Raw genomic sequence first — 22,251 nt, forward strand, 5'->3', positions numbered from 1 at the left:
AAAAAAAGGGGAAAAACGCGAGATCAAGGCTATTATCTTGAAAGAAAAGTAAATTTTCAGTTTTATGATAATTGGTTATGTAATTAGTGATAATAGATTATTCAAATAACAATGAACTGCTAGTAAAAAACATTTTTTTTATTGTGGGAAAAACTAGTTATAACTACATAATTCTAAACAATTATGTCTAATTGTTTGCCCAGAGTATTCTACACAGAGTACTCTATTGTTCTGTTATTGTCTCTCTCTTTTTATCTTATAAAATTTTGTATTGCRTGGTCTTTCTCTAACAGGTCGCTGCTGAAAATCATAAAGTGGTCTTAACTCAATATTTTTTTATAATTATGAATTACAAAATCATCAAAAAGCAAAGTGTTTTATTAAATAAACTGCTCCAKAAAWGTTAAGYAAGTGTGCAATAATTACAATAATTAATTAAATTAATAAATTATTAAAAAATAAATTAATAATTAACTAAAAGTGATATAAAGGCAGATATCTTTTTACTTTTTTGTTTTTGCTCAATTCCACAGTGCTTAGAAGAATAAAATTTTAACTTTTGTGGAGCAGTATACAGGGTGCGCCAGAACTAGCGTCCCAGAGAAAAATGTCATATAAGGTAAGATAAGATACCAGGAACATAGAAAAAATGTTAAAAAAATGTATCTATAAAAATTTCAAAGTGATGAGAGTTTAAAATTTGCACTTTGACTCTATTTCTGTTGGAAAAATAATTTTTCAAGTTTTTTTGCTAGTCTATTAGAAGAGGAAACAAAAAACTTATATCCTAAATTGTAACTCTGTTCAATGTTATTTGTGGTTTTTATTAGCAAAATTTTTGTACCTTTACGAAATAATTAACGTCAAAAAATAAATGTCAAAATTTTTTGACAGATAGAATTTTTTCCATGTTCCTGGTATCTTGTCTTACTTGAAATTTTTCTCTGGGGCGCGAGTTCTGACGCACCCTATAGTATATTACAAATTTACAAAAACATTTGGATAAAAGATGTTCCTAATAAAACTGAAGTAAATAAAGAAGTTTAAAGAAAAATCACGGTTTGAATACATTTAAACTTTTAATAAACAAGAATTCAATTTTTTATTTTAAATTTGATTTCTAATATCAAGAAATAAGAAAAGCTCATGATTTAATGAGAAAAAAACTCAAGATCTTTTGAGGTGTTTAAGAGAAGTAATTTTTTTATTCACAATCATCCTCCAGAAAGCCAATAAAGGATTTATCAAATTTTGAATAACATGCCATGACAGTTCAGGTTGGGAAGTGGCCATTTCCCAACCTGAACTTGATATTTTATATCGATTGTTAAATAAAATTGATCAACTTTTCACATCCAAAGTAATTTGATTATTACTTTATACAGGCTGCGCCAGAACTCGCGCCCCAGAGAAAAATATAATAAATATAAGGTAAGATACCAGAAACATGGAAAAAATGTTAAAAAAAATTTATCTATAAAAATTCGAAGTTATGAGGGTTTAAAGTTTGCACTTTATTTCTGTTGAAAAAATAATTTTCCAAGTTTTTTTGCTATAAGCTATTAAAAGAGAAAACAAGGAAGCTGTATCCTAAATTGTAACTCTGTTCAATGTTATTTGTGGCTTTTATTGCCAAAATTTTTGTCCCTTTACTAAATAATTGTAAAAAAAACATATACAAGATCATCAGTATCATTAAATAGATATAAAAAAATGTCAAATGTCAAAAAATAAATGTCAAAATTTTTTGACAGAGAATTTTTTAAACATTTTTTTCATGTTCCTGGTATCTTACCTTACTTGAAAATTATCTCTGTGGCGCGAGTTCTGGCGCATCCTGTATATAAAATAATATTGTTTTTTTATTTTTTTATGAATTGAAACTGTTTCACGTTGTTGAAAAAATATTCGCTGCATTTTTTAACAACAAATCCATTATTTCATTGAACAGAAATAATACTTAGGTGACTCACTCTGTAATAATCACTTTTACATCCCTTTTTCTATTAATAGGTAGCTTAAAAAGGTTGTTAACACTAAATAATTACATAATAGCGGATAGTAAAAAGCCAAGTTCAAAAAGTTATCGTTTATTTTCTACAAACGAATCATTTTAGTCAGTACAAAGGTATTTATAAGTTTATTATCGGGTATTTTACGATAATTATTTACTTACTGCTTACGTACAAAGTCAATTCAGACATCAAAAATATGGAAAACGCAGACTAAATAAATCCATCAAATTATTTCAATAACTTTCTGGGTTCAGACAATCGAAATTTTTATTCTCGAGGTTATTGATTGGTATTTAGGATAAAAAAAAACAAAGTCTTTGAGATGTCTATAACAATTTTATCATATCAGGTACTTAAGTTATCAAATTTTGCTTAATTTGCAGTAGGTAGACATCAGTTATCAAATTCATCTAGAATTAAGCCACTTCCTGGCAACTCACAATAATAAGTTGATAACTTTTTGAGCACACCTTGTAGAGGATTACGTGATTTACTAAATGTCAAAGTCATTTATTAAATAAATCCATCAAATTATTTCAATAACTTTCTCGAGATTATTATTGATTTGAACTTAGGATAAAAAAAATAAAACAAAATATTTGAGATGTCTATAACAATTTTGTCATATCAGGTCCTTAAGCTGTCAAATTTTGATTAATTTGTCAGTTATCAAGTTCATCTAGAATTAAGTCATTTCCTGCCAACTCAGACTAGTTGATAACTTTATGAGCACACCTTGTAGAGGATTACATGATTTACTAAATGTCAAAGTCATTGGCGTACCAGTTATCACGTCTCAGGGATACCAAAAAACTATTTGTTTTTGTTTATTCCCGACCAAAATATTGCGTATTTTGATCAAAAACCGAATAGTAAACAAGAAACAAGGCCAAAAACATTTTTCTTTTATTTCGTTTATTTTATTGCAACACATGTGTGTCATTTGATCATTTCATAATTGTATTGTTATAAAATTTCAAAAATTGAAGTGTTTATAACTCTTCTTGAAACTAGTTCAAGTAGTGATAGCGGAATTTTTCCAAAATAATTTGAATAAATTACCGATTGTAACAATCGAGTTACTATGTTTCAACAAATGCAAATCGACACTGGCCGACTAGATGTAGCAAACATGTTTACGATAAATATCCAATTTTGTGAAATGTGATAATGCAACATGTGATACGGCATAGCATAGCATTTCCTGGATTTGTTTACTTTTTATAATGGGTCTTCTGTCTTGTTTTTCTTACCTGATGTGTTTGAACCCAATATTCTGTGCAGTGACGCTTTTCCATGGCCCATAGAGATAATCCCTGCATATTCTTGCTGCGAATTCCCTCATTTCGTTCGAATCACCCGACACCTGCCCACAAAGCAAATCTTGAAACGTTTTATTACAGAAAAACCTCTTGTGCATAACTTGAGGCGTCAATTTCGGCAATATTCTCATTATTCTATGGGGTTTCACCCTTTCGAAAGCCGACAGTTTCTGGATTAATCGATAATTGTACGCAGACGCTCTCAAATTTACAGGATGTTTTGTAAAATTCGCGCACACCCACCTTTTTTGCCATGTTTTTTGAACGCTGAGGGCTTTATTGCACCGAATTGAAACAACACTGAAATGAAATTTGTGGATTATTGAGACACTAAAGTGGTCCTACTTTGGTCGAAGCGAGACTGATGAGTGCTCAAGAGAAACTGGTGTCGACTATAAAGATAAAAATTTTATCTGAGGTGAAAAAGAGGGGGCAAAATTTGCTTAGAACCAAGGTTAATGCTGGTGGTAAGGTGACGTATCGTGTGACGTCGAGACTTAAAAGGTAGCGTCATTATGCACTTTCGCCAACCAATCAGAAACAAGCACGAAACTGGACGTTTTTGGGAGAAATTTTCTAAAAATAACTTTGTCTTTGTGTTGGTCTACTAAAGTAGCTCCAAAATTTTAATACATTCTAAATATTGCAAAATTTTAAAGCTAATGTTTTTTCTTCACCAAGAATATAGTAGGTTAGTTTTTTGAAAACACAAGTTTTTTTTACTAAATATATACATTTCTTAATTTTTAGAAATTCAGGATAAGTAAATTTTTTTATTTGACTTTAATATACTTAGATCGGATATAGATGAAAAAAACCTAATGTTTTATTCACATACAGGGTGTTAAAAAAAGATTGTAAAATATTGTAAATTGACTCAAAAATGCTGTTATTTTTACTTTTTTAGATTGTGCTAAAAAATTCTTCAAAAATAATACAATTTCTGTTTTAGGACGTTTTTTAGTCAAAATCGAAATTATTTTGAAAATTTTTGTTGAAAATAAACTATCACGAAAATAAAATTATTTTTGCTTCTTTGGAGAGTTTAAGCATGTTTTTTAGCCGAAAATTGTTTTCCAGACGTTTTGGCAGATTTTTCATCCAAAAGCACAAAACTTCGTCAAAAATAGGGCGAAAAATCACACAATTAATTCCAAAATGATTTTTTTTGCGTCTTTAAAACATTTAATTGCGTTTTTTAAGTCTTAAACACAGTTTTTTCTTTAATTTTTGCTAAAACATACCAAAAAATTAATACATATACCAGACTAATTCAAAAACGACATGATTTTCGCGCTTTTCAAGCGTTTTAAAATATTTTTCAATAAAAAACGGAAAATTTAGTCAAAAATACGTCGAAAAGTCATTGAATTAAGTAAAAATAGTGTTATTTTTACTTTTTTAGATTGTGCTAAAAAATTTCTTCAAAAATAATCACGAACATAGTTAGATCGGATATAGATGAAAAAAAACCTAATGTTTTTTTTTACATATAGGGTGTTAAAAAAAGATTGTAAAAAATTTCAGGAGGTAATACGGTGCGATCGAAAAAAAATAGATTAGAGTAGGCGGTGATTATAATCCTTTAGATGGCAATCCTGATTTTTGACATCAAATGTCAGCCGAAACTTTGACAAGTTTGTGTTTTATTCATTTTGGATGAAATAATGTTCACTTTAGAGCAGAAAATTTTTATTCTTGCAAGTTATTACAAAAACGCTGTTCAAGAGAAAAATGTTAAATGGTCATTTTCACTTCCAGTTTGTGTGGAAATTTCCAGCAAAAGTTGTTGCCAACTGTTGAAGATTAATCGTCGTCTACTCTAATTTATTTTTTTTCGATCGCACGGTAGTATGGATCAAGATAAACAAAAAAGTTTTAATAAACATGGGTCCGCAAAATAACTTTTTTGTTTATTTTGGTCTATACTATAACTTTAAATATTTTACAATCTTTTTTTAACACCCTGTATAGTACATATAATTTACGAGCCATCAAATGTTAAAAACTTAATTTGTTTGCATAACAGCTGCGAAAAATTTATTAGAAAAATAAGTTTGTGAATAAAATGGTATATAAATCTCATTGGGAATTTTATTACACCCTCGAGGCTACGCCTCTCGGTCATATAACCAGAGCCCTCGGGGTAATAATTATTTCCCCATCTATTAGTAACAAAATTTAAGAGTAATAAAACTGAAAACAATTATTCTTGATTTCTTTTGTGATTTCAATTCTTTCTTTCAAGTTTCAAACTAAAAAAATTAAGAAAATTTTTACTTACCTTGTTTAATACTAGGAAAGAAATAGTGTTTTTTTTTCACCAAACTTATTTTTAGTAATGTAGTAATGGTAGTAGAACAGTTGTATTATTCAACAGTCACTGCAGAATGTAAAGTACGTCATTTTATATCTCCCAAGAGAAGGATATTTTATACATTTGGCTTGTCAGAAAGGATTAAAAATTTTTGTTGTTCTATAGTAAAAATAGGATTATTGTTATTTCAACTTGTGGGAATTTTTCAGGTATATTTTCCACGAATAAAAAAACATCAGTGGGAAATTCTTCAAACTTGCATAGAATTTATTTTAAAGCCGCTTAATGAAAAATAATAGAAAAAAATATATACAGGATGATTTTTAAAAAACGACAGGCGCTGTAGAATTTTTATGACCCGAATTAAAAAAATAAATTAAATAGCTATAAGCTGATAATTTTAGAATTTTTCCAATATTTTGGGCTTATTCAACTTTTTATTTTTAAATTGGAATCCATATTTTTTCTTCATAATTTGGAAAGTATTCATTTTCTGGTGTAAAAAAATCTAGATCGTAGAAAAAATATAATTAAAACTCTTAGGGTAAAGTGCAGTGTGTACTCTTACTTTAAATAGTTAGGTAAATTCAACAAATTCGTAATATTTCTAATAAATTCAAGGGATTTGAGATGTTTTCATAATTAGAACAAAAAGGTGTTATTTTATTAGTGGCGCTACGTCATATTTTTGCATATATTAATAGAATAAAATTTCCACATGTTTAATTAATGGCAACAGATGGAAAAGTTTATCTGATTTGGAGCAACCTATTGTGCGTTTTAAATTTTGGTAAACACTTTTATTCCTATTTCTGGCGCTTGAGGAAAGGAGGGATAAAGGGCAATAAAAGTAAAACTATCAGAATTAATTTAATTATCAACTATAATAATTTATAAATACAGCACTAGAATTGAAACAAAAAAATGTTCAATAAAACAGAAAAAAAATAAAATAAAAAAAACAATTCATTAGCAGTCTAAAAATGATGAAATAACAGTACAGTTTTCATGTTCATAATAGCTATTTCGCATAATATCTTTTTATACAGAGCATTTATTTTTTGAAGTGTTTTTTGTTTTGTTTCATTTAATATTATTACTTCAGATCTATGACTAGATATTTCAAGTACTTTAAAAAAATATCGTACTTGTGACTAGATTTCGACTCATTCATAACTTAAGTAACCATTATTTTCAAATAGAATTGCCTGAAAAAAATCGAATTCTTTAATCGACTAAACAACGTTTAAATCGATGAAAGAATTCGACGCGACAACAAACAAACACAACCGCAATATAAAAATTTCTCATTCCCCTAAAATAAAATCACAATAACAGTCATCCCAATCGAATATTATCTACAGAGAGAGCAAATCAGAACAAAACCCCCCATGACCCCCACATTTTTCCCCCCAAAGCTAAAAGGCAATCTCAATGTAAATATATCCTAATGTTCATATTATGTACACCGTGTTTTGTGTTACTATGTGACTGGTCTGAAACGTCTGCATCTGACCTGACTTTCCGATGGCGGATCGCCGGTTGGGGGCGGCGGCGGCGGCGGACCCTCCGATGTGTCGGGCGAACTCTCGGGGGCGCCTATGAGACACGTGGGGATGCCTCGGGCCGGCCTCACACCTACAAACCACCGCCTTACACCAATCGCCATAATAAATAACCTACGACGAGGTCACAGAACTAGCAAATTATACAAAAAAAAAAGAAAACATCAATTTTGGCTGCCAATTGAGGACACAAATTGCATTTTCGCCGCCAATTGAGAAAACAAATTTGTTTCATTCATTTTGTGGCTTACTGATACTAATGTGGTAAATTTGAATTAAAAAAAATATCAGTTATTTATTTGCACATAATTTAAATAAATAAAATAAAAACTAATTGTTTTTATTCTTTATAGGAAATAATCAAAAAAGATAATACGAGCCCGAGGGGTATTGAAATATTTCCCTCCTCGGTTGTAATATACTATTTACTTCTTTTCCCTTGAGCAGTCAAAAAATTCAAGTAAATTTTTAGTCTCATTGACTTGCAAAATGTTTTTTGTTGCTATCTGAGGAAATTAAAATTTTCAATTGAAGGGGTAAGTTGATAAAAGATCCATTATAATGCATTAGTTTATATTATTAAAAAATTGATAAAAGTGTTATGTACAAAAAACCATAAACTTTGTGATAATTATTGCTTTATAAAAATATTTCAAATTTAACAAAACACTTATAAATCAAATTCTAACGACACAATATGAAAAATGCTGTCTCGAAAATTAACATTCTCATTTAAAAGATTTTTTTTCTTGTTTACTAGGTATAATTTTGAAGCTAGTTCAACGACTTTTTGAAAACGGTTTTCCATATTTTTCAATAAGCAACGGAAGTATCTCGAAAAATTTAGACAAAAATATACCGAAAAGTCACCTAATTAAGTGGAAAATAATGAATTTTGCTTATTTACATCACGTTTTTTGCAAGATTCTGTTAAAACATATTGAAAAGTCACCAAACTGGGTTGGAAATGACCTTCTTTATGATTTTTTTGGGTGTTTTAGCGCGTTTTTCAATAAAAAAATTACAAAATTATTTCGACACAAATCACTAAATTTACTCAAAAATGGTGTTATTTTTACTTTTTTAGATTGTGCTAAAAAGTTCTTCAAAAATAATACAATTTTTCTGTTTTAGGACGTTTTTTAGTCAGAATCGAAATTATTTTGAAAATTTTTGTTGAAAATAAGGCAAAAAATGAATAAACTATCACGAAAATAAAATTATTTTTGCTTCTTTGGAGAGTTTAAGCATGTTTTTTAGCCAAAAAAATTGTTTTTAGCAGATTTTTCATCCAAAAGCACAAAACTTCGTCAAAAATAAGCCGAAAAATCACACAATTAATTCCAAAATGATGTTTTTTGCGTCTTTAAAACATTTAATTGCGTTTTTTTAAATCTAAAACACAGTTTTTTCTTTAGTTTTTGCTAAAACATACCAAAAAATTAATACATATACCAGACTAATTCAAAAACGACATAATTTTTGCTCTTTTGCAATGCAATTATTTTGCAAAATTTAGTCAAAAATACGTCGAAAAGTCATTGAATTAAGTAAAAATAGTGTTATTTTTACTTTTTTAGATTGTGCTAAAAAATTTCTTCAAAAATAATAAAATTTTTCTGTTTTAGGACGTTTTTTAGTCAGAATCGCAATTATTTTGAAAATTTTCGTTGAAAATAAGAGAAAAAATGAATAAACCAGCACGAAAATAAAATTATTTTTGCTTTTTTGTAGAGTTTAAGCATGTTTTTTAGCCGAAAAATCATCGGGTTGATTTTCCAGACGTTTTAGCAGATTTTTCATCCAAAAGCACAAAACTTCGTCAAAAGTAAGCCGAAAAATCACACAATGAATTCCAAAATGATGTTATTTTTGCCTCTTTAAAACATTTCATTACGTTTTTTAAGTCTAAAACACAGTTTTTTTTTATTTTTGCTAAAACAGGTACTAAAAAATTAATACAAATACTAGACTAATTCAAAAAACGACATAATTTTTTGCTTTTTTCAAGCGTTTTAAAATATTTTTTAATAAAAAACGCAATTATATTGCAAAATTTAGTCAAAAATACGCGAAGTCATTGAATTAAGTAAAAATAGTGTTATTTTTACTTTTTTGGGATTTTTACTTTTTTAGATCGTGATAAAAAATTTCTTCAAAAATAATATAATTTTTCTGTTTTAGGACGTTTTTTAGTCAGAATCGCAATTATTTTGAAAATTTTCCTTGAAATTAAGAGAAAAAATGAACTACGTAGCACGAAAATAAAATTATTTTTGCTTTTTTGTAGAATTTAAGCATGTTTTGTAGCCGAAAAATCATCCGGTTGCTTTTCCAGACGTTTTAGCAGATTTTGCATCCGAAAGCACAAAACTTCGTCAAAAATTAGCCAAAAAATCACACAATTAATTCCAAAATGGTGTTATTTTTGCCTCATTTAATTGCGTTTTTTAAGTCTAAAACACAGTTTTTTCTTTAATTTTTGCTAAAACATACCAAAAAATTAATACATATACCAGACTCTTTTCAAGCGTTTTAAAATATTTTTCAATAAAAAACGCAATTATTTTGCAAAATTTAGTCAAAAATACGTCGAAAAGTCATGTAATTAAGTAAAAATAGTGTTATTTTTGCTTTTTTAAAACATTTATTTATTATTATTTATTATTTATTTATTTAAACATATTTTAACACCTTTATCCAATGTTCATTCAACAATCCAATTTGTACATTACGCCTTTAGCATTTGGTAATTTCATTCCTAATAGAAAAGTCCTTTTCAATAAAAGAATATTGCGAAAAAAATTGTTTTAAAAGAAAATATCAGTTTTCAAAAAATGCTACATAACACCTTTATCCACTCACCCCTTCAATTATAATTTGAATAAAAAAATTTGTTTACTCAATTGGCGAGAAAAATCAGACTTGATTTTCACAAAACCAACTCAAAAAATCAATTTCCGGTGCCAATTTACAAATTTTATTCAAAAAATAAATGTTTACATCGTCGATTTTAGCACACTAGTAACTCACCTCCGGCCGTCGAGTGTCTTTTGAACCTGAGATTCAACTGGCTCGGATCAGTGACGTATTTTTCACCTTGACGTCGACGTCGCAATCCCGGAGTCAAATCCCCGCTCCAGGACATGCATTTCGCTAATCTTTGACCACCGACAGCGACCGGAATTTTTGAAATTCGGCCCGGATCCATCGCCGGACTCGTCTGTCATCATAAAATCAATAAATTGTGACTTGTGGTGGTAGAAAAAAAATTTGTGTGTAACTCACCGATGATTCCCTCAGGATTTGGCTTGCGTTATCTACGCCACTGTCTTCATCGTCCTGTTCGTGACGTTGCTTATCCCTGAAAAGGGGATTTTCAGTGGCGTCGAAATACTCTGATTGTTCGTCCAGGCCAGGACTGAGCCCATTTGCCATCAATCGTCTCTCCCTAAAAAAATTGTATAATTTCAGGAATTTTTCGAAAAAAAACTACCTTGGTGTTTCAGAAGCGGCCGAGACGAACGTCACTGCCGGATTTGTGGTGAGATCCACCGATGGTGAACATTGCACTCTATCGTGTTTCACTTCTAAATTCTTTTTTTCTATCGAATTTCTCACATTTTTTAAATTCTGCTCCAATTTATCGCCGGTACTTGAACTACTTTCCGACGCTGAATGTCCTAAATTATTCTTAATTTTTTCTAACGGTTTCGATGTCGGCTTTTGGGAATTTGTTAAAGGTACTACTTCTGGTTTTTTGTCCGTTTCGGAACTACTCGACTCCGATTCTTCTTTCTCATTCTCGATTTCCTCCTTCTTTTCCTCGGGTTCTTCCGCTTCTAGACTCACTCGTTTTTTCATTTTCTCTTCTTCGTCGACTTCCGGTGCGAACGTGATTTGTTCGCGTTTCGGGCTCGGCATTTCCTGTCCCTCGTTCCTCTCTTTACTACTCTGTTTCAATATACTTTTCGTTCTCTCCAATTTCACTTTCGGCTTTTCTGGAGTTTCTGGAGGTTTAGGAACGTTTTCTTTTGGCACTACTCGAATCTCTAATTTTCCTGCAACCTCTTGCAATCCCTCATCTTCCCCATTTTGCTCCTCTTCTTTATTTTCACTCTTCAATTCTTCCTTATCTACGAGATTCAGGATCGGTAAACTACTCCATTTCGACGTTTCGGCCATTTTCGGCTCTTCTTCACCCTCGTGGAGGTGACGCGAAGCGACGTTTCTCATAACATCGACACGAAACACGAGATCGTCAAAGGCGGCTTGTTGTAAAAGTGGAGGTTTGAGACCGGAACGCACATAAGGACCGAGAGAGGGGGTCGACCAGGCACGTGGAAGTCCACCTGAAAGTCAAGGTTAGAAAAAAATCATCAAAAAAAAAAAAAGGGAAAGTCTTTGTTAGGCGGAGAGTCGAAACGGAAATCTCGATTAGTTAATAATTTAGTTAATAATTTAAAAAGTTCCTGGTAGGTGGCAAATATTTACTCGGAAAATTTAAAGCAGGAGAAATTGAAAAGTTGGCTGATTGGGCCTAAATAAATAAAATCAGGTCGATGACATTTCAAAAAAAACTTTTTTTATAGCAACTTAAAAACATTTGGTGTACAAGTTGCCAATTAAAATTGTTTCGCGAGTGTTTTGATATTTTAGCACACAATTAAATAATAAAAAAAGATAAACCAAAATCTGGCGAAAAAACGCAGTTTTCAGCTTGAAAATCTGCATAAACTCTTGAAAAAAGCAAAAATGGCATGCTTTTTGGCCAAATTCTGTGATTTTTCGTCTTGTTTTCAACAAAATTTTGCGAAATAATTGCGTTTCTAGCTGAAAAACGTGCTAAAACGCTCGAGAAATGCAATTCTAGACTTAATTTCTTGATTTTTTAGTTTGAAAAACATGAGATTTTAGTACAAAATCGTGCTTAAAAGCATTTTCGGACAAATTTTCTGGTTTCTCAGCTATTTTTGTGTTAATTTTGCTCAGAAATCAGTAAAATCGAGTGAAACAAACAAAATAACATCAATATTAATCCTTTTTGTGAGTTTTAGGCGTGTGAAATGATCAAGTTAGAGCCTAAGAGTTAGGTAAAAATATCATACTATAATATTTTTTATAACAATTTAGCGATTTTTAACACTTTGGTAAATTCGCGCGTAAAAACACGGTTTTCAGCTTAAAAATCTGCTTGAACCTTCGAAATAGGAAAAAATGATCACTTTCGGCCTAATACTGTGTTTTTTTCAGCTTGTTTTTAACAAAATTTTGCGAAATAATTGCGTTTCTAGCTGGAAAACGTGCTAAAACGCTCGAGAAATGCAAAAATAATGTAATTCTAGACTTAATTTCTGGATTTTTTAATTTGAAAAACATGAGATTTTAGTACAAAAACGTTCTTTAAAAGCATTTTCGGCCAAATTTTGTGGTTTCTCAGCTTATTTTTGTCTTAATTTTGCTCAGAAATCAGTAAAATCGAGTGAAACAAACAAAATAACATCAATATTAATCCTTTTTGTGATTTTTAGGCGTGGGAAATAATTATATTATGAAAAATTAAAAAAAAATCATCAAAGAATTAAAGGGAAAGTCTTTGTTAGGAGAGTCGAAACGGAAATCTCGATTAGTTAATAATTTTAAAAGTTCCAACTTGAAAAGTTGACTGATTGGGCCTAAATAAATAAAATCAGGTGGATGACAATTAAAAAAAACTTTTTTATAGCAACTTAAAAAAATTTGGTGTCCAAGTTGGCAATTAAAATTTTTTCGCGAGTGTTTTGATTTTAACACATAATTAAATAATAAAAACATAAATTACGTGTGTAAAAGAATTAGAAAAGATAAACCACAATTAATTACATGTTTAATTACAATAACAGCCGTGTGACACATTCAAAATCCCCGATATACATCATCGTAGATAACTTCATGAAACCATATTTTAGGTTTAACACTCAGATTGCATGTTAACTCGACGGTTTCCATCGATTAGGGATCAGTTACGTCAATTTAGATTTAAGATAAATGAGATAAACTTGACGTTTCTTAAAAATAACTTATCAAAAATAATAAAAGAAAACGATCGTTTTATTGAAATTTTATTAAAAAAAACTGGAAATGTAACTATGTTGCCAGATCAAAAACATAAAATTCACTAGATCCGAGTTAAAAAATTTGCTAAATTTTCACCAGATTACGATTTGTAGGGCAAAATCTCGAGAAAAAAACGCAGTTTTCAGCTTAAAAATCTGCATAAACTCTTGAAAAAAGCAAAAATGGCATGCTTTTTGGCCTAATTCTGTGATTTTTCGGCTTGTTTTCAACAAAATTTTGCGAAATAATTGCGTTTCTAGCTGAAAAATGTGCTAAAACGCTCGAGAAATGCAAAAATAATTTAATTCTAGACTTAATTTCTTGAAAAACATGAGATTTTAGAACAAAAACGTGCTTAAAAGCATTTTCGGACAAATTTTGTGGTTTCTCAGCTATTTTTGTCTTAACTTTGCTCAGAAATCAGTAAAATCGAGTGAATCAAACAAAATAACATCAATATTAATCCTTTTTGTGATTTTTAAGCGTGTGAAATAATCAAGTTAGACTAAGAATTAACTAAAAATATTTTTTTATAACAATTTAGCGATTTTTGACAAGTTTTAGCAAACTTTTGAAAAAAATAGAGTTTTCAGCTTAAAAATCAGCTTGAATCTTTGAAAAAGGAAAAAATTATATCATTTTCGGCCTAATTCTGTGTTTTTTTGCCTTGTTTTTAACAAAATTTTACGAAATAATTGCGTTTCTAGCTGAAAAACGTGCTAAAAATCCCAAGAAATGCAAAATTAATGTAACTTGAGATTGTAGTACGAAAACGTGCTCAAAAATATTCTCGGCTTATTTTTGTCTTATTTTGCTCAAAAATCGAGTGAAACAAACAAAATAACACCAATATTATTTTCTTTTGTGATTTATTTTTTGCAAAATAAATGAGCCTCAGTCTCAAAAACAAAGTAAGCTGAGTGAAACAAGCTGAAAATAATATCAATTTCGTAATTTTTTTGACTGATTCAACGAAGTTTTTAGAGTTTTCTTTGCTTGTATCTCAAAAATGTGTTTAAACACTTAAAAAGGGCAAAAATAACGCCGTTTTTGGTTGAATTTGTTGAATTTTTGTTGTTTTTAACGAAATTTTGCGAAATAATTGTGGTTCTAACTGAAAAAGTATTCGAAAAAGACAAAAATAAATTGTCATTTTTGATATCGTCTAATAAAATCCTGTAAACAACAAACTTAATTATTTTTAACCAATTTGGTGGTTTTTCCGAAATAATCAAGTTTCTATTTGAAAACGTGACAAATGCTCGAAAAACAGTTTTTCACTTTACTGTTTATTTGTCAAGTCAATAAGACACGATTTGTGTACACAAAACGTGTTTATTGTAGACTGATAATTTTGTATTAGTTTAATTTACAAAATAATATTAAAACTCGCTCGTCAATATTTGCATATTTGACTTCGAAATTACTAAACTTTGCACATACATATTCACAAGTTTTGCTTTTCCAAAAATCAATAATAAACCACCCAAACTACAGTGCGATCAAAAAGTCTTTCCATCAAGTAGGCGTCCTAGTTGAGGACGTATGTTGCATAGCAGTTCGTATGTTATCTAGATGTCAAAAAATTATTTTATAAAAATTAAAACATTGAGCTAATTAAATTGAATTATTCTATGAAACGTCTTAAAACAAACTAAAATAAGATTTTGTTGGTGTTTATTCAGAAAAATCGTTCACCACGGTTTCCTGTCATAATTTACATAAAAAATATTTTGACATTTCTCATTTGTCATTGTGACATTTTATCTTCCACAGACATACGTTTTAAATTTCTACGCCTGCTTGATAGACAGACTTTAGTACTTAAATAAACTTAAAGGTTGGTAACACCTACCGACAAGTTCTGGATACTCCTCAATCCCCGCAATATTAATATACTTCTTATGACTGGTCCTCGAATCCTCGCTGATTCTACTCAAAACCGGTGGTGCTTGTCCACCATCAGTCACCGCCAACGTGGCCTTATGTTCGGGACTTTCCGGCTTCCATTCGTTATCCGTCGTCTCTTCACTATCATCAAACTGTGATTTCCATTGGCTCGCCAAAGTCAAAGCCCCGCCTCTTGTCACTTGTTGACTCACATTCTCATCATCGATCACCGCAAATTGCGTCAAACTCTGATCTCTGAGTCCTGATCGTGACGATCTCGCCGCCGACGGTTGCCGCCTCCTTGGTCTCTCCTGTTCGGGAGTGGCAGGCGATTCGACTAAACTACCGCCACTTTGAGCGGGCGTGACCACCCGTAGTCGACCCAACGTGGCCACACCGGATTGGCTCTTTCGCAACGGTGCTGGTTTCTGATTGGCGTCCGAAGTGGATTTGGCCGAAGCGACCGCCTCGTTGTCGAGACGTTCGGGGGCTTGCTCGAGATGGGAGGTGGCGCGACGACGAGGGGCGGCGGGCTGTTCCACGGGGGTGGCGTTGCAATTCTTATCGACGGAGGGGCGAACAGAGGCGTCGGTGGCGAGGGGAACGGTGTTTTCGGTCTCGATGCGGCGGCGGCGGGCCTCCAACTGGGCCTAAAATTAACATTAAACAACACAAAATCACAAGGCGACAACTTGACAAATTTTATATCATTTTGTTCGTCTCAGTGAGACAAATCAAATGCACTGAAAAAATTTTTTTAAAGTCCACACACTTTGAACAAAATATTTTTTTCTAATTTAAATGAATTTAAAATACTTTAAATTTAAAAAATCATTACTCAATAACTATTAGGCCGATTTTCTTCAAATAAAGACCATTCTAAAGGGATGGCCTTGCCCTTTAGAATGATATAAAATTTGAAATTAAATATTGGCAAACTTTTCTTCGATCAGTGTTCGAAGAAGTTCGAAGTAAATCGAAATAATCTAAGAAAAACCCTACGAGTAAATTTTTTTTCATCTTACCATCATGTTGAGCATCTCTTTATTAGTTGTAATACAAATTTTCAAAAAAATATACCGAGTAGTTTTCAAGATATGATTTTTTGAAGTTATGGTTTGTTAATCAAGCATTGCTCCTTATAGGAGAAATGCATGTTAATCTTACTTAAAATTGCATTTTTATAAAAGTATTTGTTTTAAGACTCTTCTTTTGCTTAAAAATGGTCAATTGCATCTTTTTTGTTCTAATTACAATAAACAAAAACTGTTTGTTTACTTAACAAATATAGAGTACCTACGTACTAATTAAAGCAAATAAAGAGTTTTTTTGTTGTAAAAATGACTACTGATCATTGAGCAAAGAAGATCTAGAAGTTTAAGGCATGAGTCTTAAATATAAGGGCAAATCTTTTTCAAATCAAATCACTTTCCATTCAGATTTTGACTTGTTCACTTTGTTCTAGCTTTCTGAAATTTTTTTGAAAATGTTTTAAGCAAATGCTTTCTCATCACTTTCGAACAAAATGATATAAAATTTGTCAAGTTGTCGCCTTGTGTAATTTCTTACATCTTTGTTGTCAGTAGGTTCGATATTTTCTTGATTATTATCAGTAGTGGTATGTTTGGTATGTCGGGGAAGAGTCGTTGGGGCTGTCGGGGGTTGATTCTCCGCCGTTTGAGTCACAGTGACATTATCACCGGCTGGTGTCTTTTCCCAATCATACGGATCCGATGGTTTAACCCCTCTACGTTTCATGCAACGTTCAAACAAATTTATTAACATCTGAAATTGTTAATTGTTTTAAATACTCGGCTTCGCCTCGTATAAAACACCAAAACCTGATAATCCGGCTTATCTGCATACTCCAAACTTTGAATATGATCAAGAAACTGCTTCAAATCGGACGGCAAATGTTTGAGCAGTAACCTATGATCATATTTTTCTTTCATCAAACCGACTTGTTCCTTATCTTTGACTTTCCTCCACGGTAACTGTCCATTAACGAATTCGACTAGCATATAAAACAAACTCCAGAGATCATCATGACGTCCCATTTCTATAAAAATTAAGTGAGAAAAGTCACAAGGCGTGGCTTAATCCAACTCCGCCCACCTTTATTCTTATGTGCGTTGATACTGGCATATCGGACAGTCCCCCTGAAACCAGCTGCCGCTCTTGGTGCTCTTACTTCTCCCGTCGCCGTCGTGTATTGCCTCGCCAGTCCAAAATCTAACATATAAACTTTTCGACAATTGTATTGCAATCGACCCATTGAAAAATTACTCTAAAATTCATCGAGTCGGTAAAATAGTCACCTGTAATTTACAATACGTACGGGTTTGATATCACGATGCAAAAAACCCACGGAGTGTATACTTTCAATAGCTTTGAGTATCTGTAAACCTAGACGCAAGGTTGTCGATAGGCTGAAAGCGGCTCTAGGTTGAGCCCTTCGGAGTTCGGCCAGGTTGCGGCCTTGGAGTTGCATCACGACGTAATTGAACCTATCATTCCTACCACAGCCAATAAATCTGAAAAAATAAAATAAAACTGATTTTTTTATGCCCCAACCATTAATTAATTGAAAGCATTTGCGAAAATTTGAGCACAAGTCATGTGGGTGGTGAACTTATCGATCAATTTTCCGACTAAGTAATGAAAATAATCTCGGATTTGAGTGATCGATAGGAAATTCTGTCGTTTCAATTGAAACTTGAGACAAAGAAAAGATGTGAATTTTATGTTATTTTGGTTTGTTTTGAAGGAAGAAAATTAAGTTCAACAATTTTAAATAAATAAATACGCATTTAATGAATGCTGTCATAAAAACCAGACAGGATAAAAATCAAATTAGGAATTTATCAAAATACCAATTAAAATTTTTATTAGGATTCTTCAATCTAACATTTGTTTTCGAACGCCCACGTCTCTTGCATACGCCTACACGAAATTGTTTGAACTTTATCTCGATGTACACAGCGAAATATGGGGGATGTATCGGGTAATTATTTTACGCTTCGGGTACACAAAATAAATACGAGATAAAATCACAATGAATTAGTATACCGGGTGAATTCTAATTAATTAAAACTGACGATATTTCATATACCTAACTAATTACTAATATGGTGTATTTGAGGATTTTTCTATTTTTTGATAATAATAGAAGAGCTTTAACAGTTTGTTGTATTTTATGAATACTTTCTGTTAATTTACATACCAGGTGAATAAAAAGTATAGAACCAAACGTTTTTCGCTTAAACTATTTATGAATAATAAAGTGTTATAAAAATGTGATGTTTTATCAATAATAAAATTTTTCGATTTTTTTTTTGTTTTTGAGTCCTACAAAAAAAAATTTTCAAATGGCAACCCACTATAAAACCATTTTTCTCATGAAAGTTATGATCTAAGGATTACAACTAACTACTTTATAGTTAATTTTTTCAAATTGTTTTTTTACATAAATTGCAATTTTGACAAAAAAAAATCGTATAATTCAAAAACAAAATCAAATTTCGTACTCAAAATACTATCACATTTTTTATATTACTTTAATTTATATAAATTATTATTTTCTGGAGGCAAATGATTAAAAAAACCGCTTGGTTCCGTACTTTATACATGGTGCGCCAGAACTCGCGCCCCAGAAAAAAATGCCATGTAAGGTAAGATACCAGGAATATGAAAAAAAATTTATCTATTATCAGAGTTTAAATTTTGCAATTTAACTTTATTTATTTCTGTTGGAAAAATACTTTTCCAAGTTTTTTTTGCTACAAGCTATTAAAAGACTTTTTATATCTTTACTAAATAATTATAAAAAAAAACATATACAAGATCATCAGTATCATTAAATAGACATGAAAAAATGTCAAATCTCAAAAAACATATGTCAAATTTTTTTGGCAGATAGATTTTTTTAAACATTTTTTTCATGTTCCTGGTATCTTATCTTACTTGAATTTTTTCTCTGGGGCGCGAGTTCTGGCACACCCTGTATAAAGTTTTTACACTTGGATTGTTATATATCTTACAGTTAATAAATAAATAAAAATGATTTTCAAAGATAAGATGGAAAATTGCGTTTAATTCAAAATCTAATTGGTATTTTTTTCTGATTTCGTAAACAATTACAGGAAGTGAATCTGCGTAGGTCAGTATAAAAATTAGAATTTAACTTTTTGGGAGAAAATTACTTTTTGTTACTTTTTTTTTTGGCTTTGTTTGTAAATAAAAAATTATCTTATCAATGCCCAGATAAGTGTGAAAAATTTCAACAATTTCAAAATTAAATTAAAAAAAATCAATTAGGCTTCACGAAGAAAATTCGTGTCGTAGATTAATTGGGACATATATTGACGAAACTCGCTCAAGTGAAAGTGGATCTCTCACGACACTTGGCACACGTTCAAAAACATAAAAAAATGCAAAATTCCCGGCTTACTACGATGAAATTCAAATATGATACGATTGTAGCATAAGTATGTCGTAGATTAATCGATAGTTTTCTCAAAAAAGTTTAGTTCCCTTCCTGTGACAACATTATGTCGCGAAAACCCCTATTTGCATAATCAACATAAACATAACTAATCTTGAAATAACTTGTTCCGACATGCACAAACAACGATATACTGACATTGACAAGTAAAAGTGGTCGTCCTTTTATAAATATCCTCGTCGATTTTTTTTATCCTTAATCGATACAAAGTCACAAGGATCGTTAAAAATTATCAAAAAATCAACATTTTGTGTACTTTTTTGCGTAAGGTGTCAATATTGTTTTAATAGGGGCGTGTGACCTTGAAATAGTATCACTTTTTTACCTGCAAATATGTTCTTTTCCTTGCAGTTTTTTCAACACCGCCACTTCCATTTTGAGCACTTGTTTCGGTTGTCTCGCCGATTCGACTTTAAGTGCCACTTGTTCCCTTGTTATCAGATCCAACCCCTCGTAGATTTCCCCAAAACCACCACCACCGATTTTTTTAACCACCTTATAAATGAAAAAAAAAAATATAAAAATTGACAAAATTTCTTTTATCCTTTCTCACCTTCCACCTTTCTTTGACCACATGTCCTGGCTGTAGAAGATCCTCGGAAGTCATCGTGATGTTGTTGTTTTGATCGGTCGAATCAAGTTGCCCTTCCCAGCTTAATTTTTTCGGCCTGTAATAAAACGAAGCACTTTTTCAAACATTTCGTCGCGAATTTTTCCGGGAGTTTTTCCGGAGCGGCGAGCAACCAAACCGTCAACCTTGTTCGTGGTTTTGCCTAATAGAAAACCAGCTGATCGACGATTGCGCCTGCGCAAACCGGAAAACTACAACACGGCCTTCGGAAACAAGAAACGCCCGGACATTATTGATTTTTCACGATTTTCAGGAAAATTATCAAACCGGAGCGGCTAAACAAAGGACACGATCCTGGTCCATTTTTTAAATTCGTCGCTTAAATCCGAAAATAAATCCGGGACAAATTTAGACAAGGAACGAAAATAGTACAAGGCGAATTATGACAGGTAGGGTACACCTTGATCCTTAACCTCACATTTCGAACAAAGAGATAAAAGTGAGCAAAGATCACCCGGTATACCTTACTCGACATAGAAAAACTAAGAAATCAAATCATGCGTTACTTAAAAAAAAAAGTAAAAAAGCTCCCACTTTGATTCTTGACGTTTGGCAGCATTGTGCGATAAAAAATTCGCTCAAAAAAAATAAATTCCCTATTTTTGCTCGCAAATAGATTAAAACATGCATAAATTTGTTAAATGCATCGCTCGAAATCATAAATCAAGCCGATTAAATTTATTATTTGACGTTTCTTACGGTTTGAAGAAGTGTGAATCGATACGGACGCCATCTTTGACATGAACGTGAATGTAGCAGCAAATGGAGAACGGCGCGAATTTTGATTTTTTTTAATGTTTCAATGATTTGTGAGAGGTTTTGATCGTAAAACACGGAAGATTGGAAGATAAACAGTTGGAAATAAACATTGTTTGTGTCCTTTGGGTATTTATAGGTGCGACCTTTGGTTAAAATAGTGCAGCGGGTTATTGTTGTTGCATGTAATGAAGGACGAGTGCATTTATATCAGAGATTTTTAATATTTAAGATAAGAGAGAAATACTTCAAAATAATTTTATTTTGTTTCTTGCAACACTAAGTCAAAACTGAAATAGAAAATTTGCTATTTTTGTTTGGAGTAACAGGATATATCGTATTGGACTTCCTTATTTGAGAAAGACTTGTTAAAAATAAATAATATAAATGAATTCTACGATTTTATTACACTATGGATGCACTCAAAAACCGCACGTGGCGTTTGTTTTGGTTGAATTTCTGGCAGAAAATGTTGAATTTTTGGTTGATTGCACACTGTGGTATATAATTTGACGGTAAAATATTACAGCGGAAGATGAATGTACTTGTTTTATAACGGCGTAATGTATTTATGGTCGATTAAATTGCTTTACAAAATTAGAAAAAAAAATATTAATGTAACACGAGGGGTAAAACACAACTCAAACTTTGTACACAAGATTTCTTCTTTCCTTTGATTTCCCCTGAATTCTTTGTGGATTCTTTATGATAGTTTTTATTTATTAAAACTAAAAAAATGCTCGAAAAAATACAAAATTGTCAACTTGATTTAAAATTGTGTTTGTTTTTTGTTGATATTATTTCACTTTTTGGATGATTTTTTTTTCCGAAAACTATGTATTATTTAATATTTTGGTGTCATTTCGAAGAATAAAAGATCCGATTGGCTAAAAAAATTGGGGTTTCCATTTAAAAAAAATGTCGATGACGTCATAACTCAAAAACCAAAAAGTGTAAAATTTTCAAGTTGTAAATTGTGTAAATTGTGCATTTATGCAGAAACAAAATATTTTCAGTTTTAATTTTGCCGTCCATATGACAAAGTTTTGTTTTTTTTTTTAATTTTTAGTCGAAGGGACGAAAAAATCCTTAAAGCTTAGCCTTCAGTTTAAGCTCCACCCACCTGTCATTTCTTCAATGCCTCCTTTATTTACA

At 31.2% G+C, this 22,251-nt stretch overlaps 2 protein-coding genes across 6 annotated transcripts in view; both read right to left on the bottom strand.

Moving 5' to 3' along the window:
- LOC123008575 (choline/ethanolamine kinase) overlaps positions 1 to 5,729 on the bottom strand; it is a 14,297-nt gene extending 8,568 nt beyond the window's left edge. The window contains exons 1-3 of one of the 2 annotated variants that reach the window (XM_044404441.1): positions 3,683 to 3,763; positions 3,581 to 3,637; positions 3,269 to 3,381 (exon numbers count right to left, since the gene is read on the bottom strand). In XM_044404441.1, coding sequence (XP_044260376.1) covers positions 3,269 to 3,381; positions 3,581 to 3,592 — 125 coding nt within the window. In that variant the 5' untranslated portion in view covers positions 3,593 to 3,637; positions 3,683 to 3,763. Of the gene's footprint in view, positions 1 to 3,268; positions 3,382 to 3,580; positions 3,638 to 3,682; positions 3,764 to 5,621 lie in introns of those variants that run through there. The other variant, XM_044404442.1, reaches the window with a different exon arrangement.
- Positions 5,730 to 6,511: 782 nt separating this feature from the next.
- The window catches only part of LOC123009409 (tau-tubulin kinase homolog Asator), a 25,494-nt gene continuing 9,754 nt past the window's right edge, over positions 6,512 to 22,251 (bottom strand). For 2 of the 4 annotated variants that reach the window (XM_044405702.1, XM_044405700.1), the window contains exons 2-12: positions 20,263 to 20,377; positions 20,035 to 20,204; positions 17,544 to 17,739; positions 17,321 to 17,492; positions 17,047 to 17,264; positions 16,775 to 16,990; positions 15,171 to 15,855; positions 10,716 to 11,571; positions 10,508 to 10,670; positions 10,253 to 10,442; positions 6,512 to 7,292 (exon numbers count right to left, since the gene is read on the bottom strand). In XM_044405702.1, coding sequence (XP_044261637.1) covers positions 7,138 to 7,292; positions 10,253 to 10,442; positions 10,508 to 10,670; positions 10,716 to 11,571; positions 15,171 to 15,855; positions 16,775 to 16,990; positions 17,047 to 17,264; positions 17,321 to 17,492; positions 17,544 to 17,739; positions 20,035 to 20,204; positions 20,263 to 20,316 — 3,075 coding nt within the window. In that variant the 5' untranslated portion in view covers positions 20,317 to 20,377 and the 3' untranslated portion in view covers positions 6,512 to 7,137. Of the gene's footprint in view, positions 7,334 to 10,252; positions 10,443 to 10,507; positions 10,671 to 10,715; positions 11,572 to 15,170; positions 15,856 to 16,774; positions 16,991 to 17,046; positions 17,265 to 17,320; positions 17,493 to 17,543; positions 17,740 to 20,034; positions 20,205 to 20,262; positions 20,378 to 21,039; positions 21,102 to 22,251 lie in introns of those variants that run through there. The other 2 variants (XM_044405701.1, XM_044405703.1) reach the window with 2 other exon arrangements.

The sequence above is a fragment of the Tribolium madens genome, unplaced genomic scaffold, assembly GCF_015345945.1.
Source record: "Tribolium madens isolate multiple individuals breed KSU strain unplaced genomic scaffold, Tmad_KSU_1.1 Scaffold_71;HRSCAF=194;Tcas5.2_LG6, whole genome shotgun sequence".
Taxonomy (NCBI): Eukaryota; Metazoa; Arthropoda; class Insecta; order Coleoptera; family Tenebrionidae; genus Tribolium; species Tribolium madens.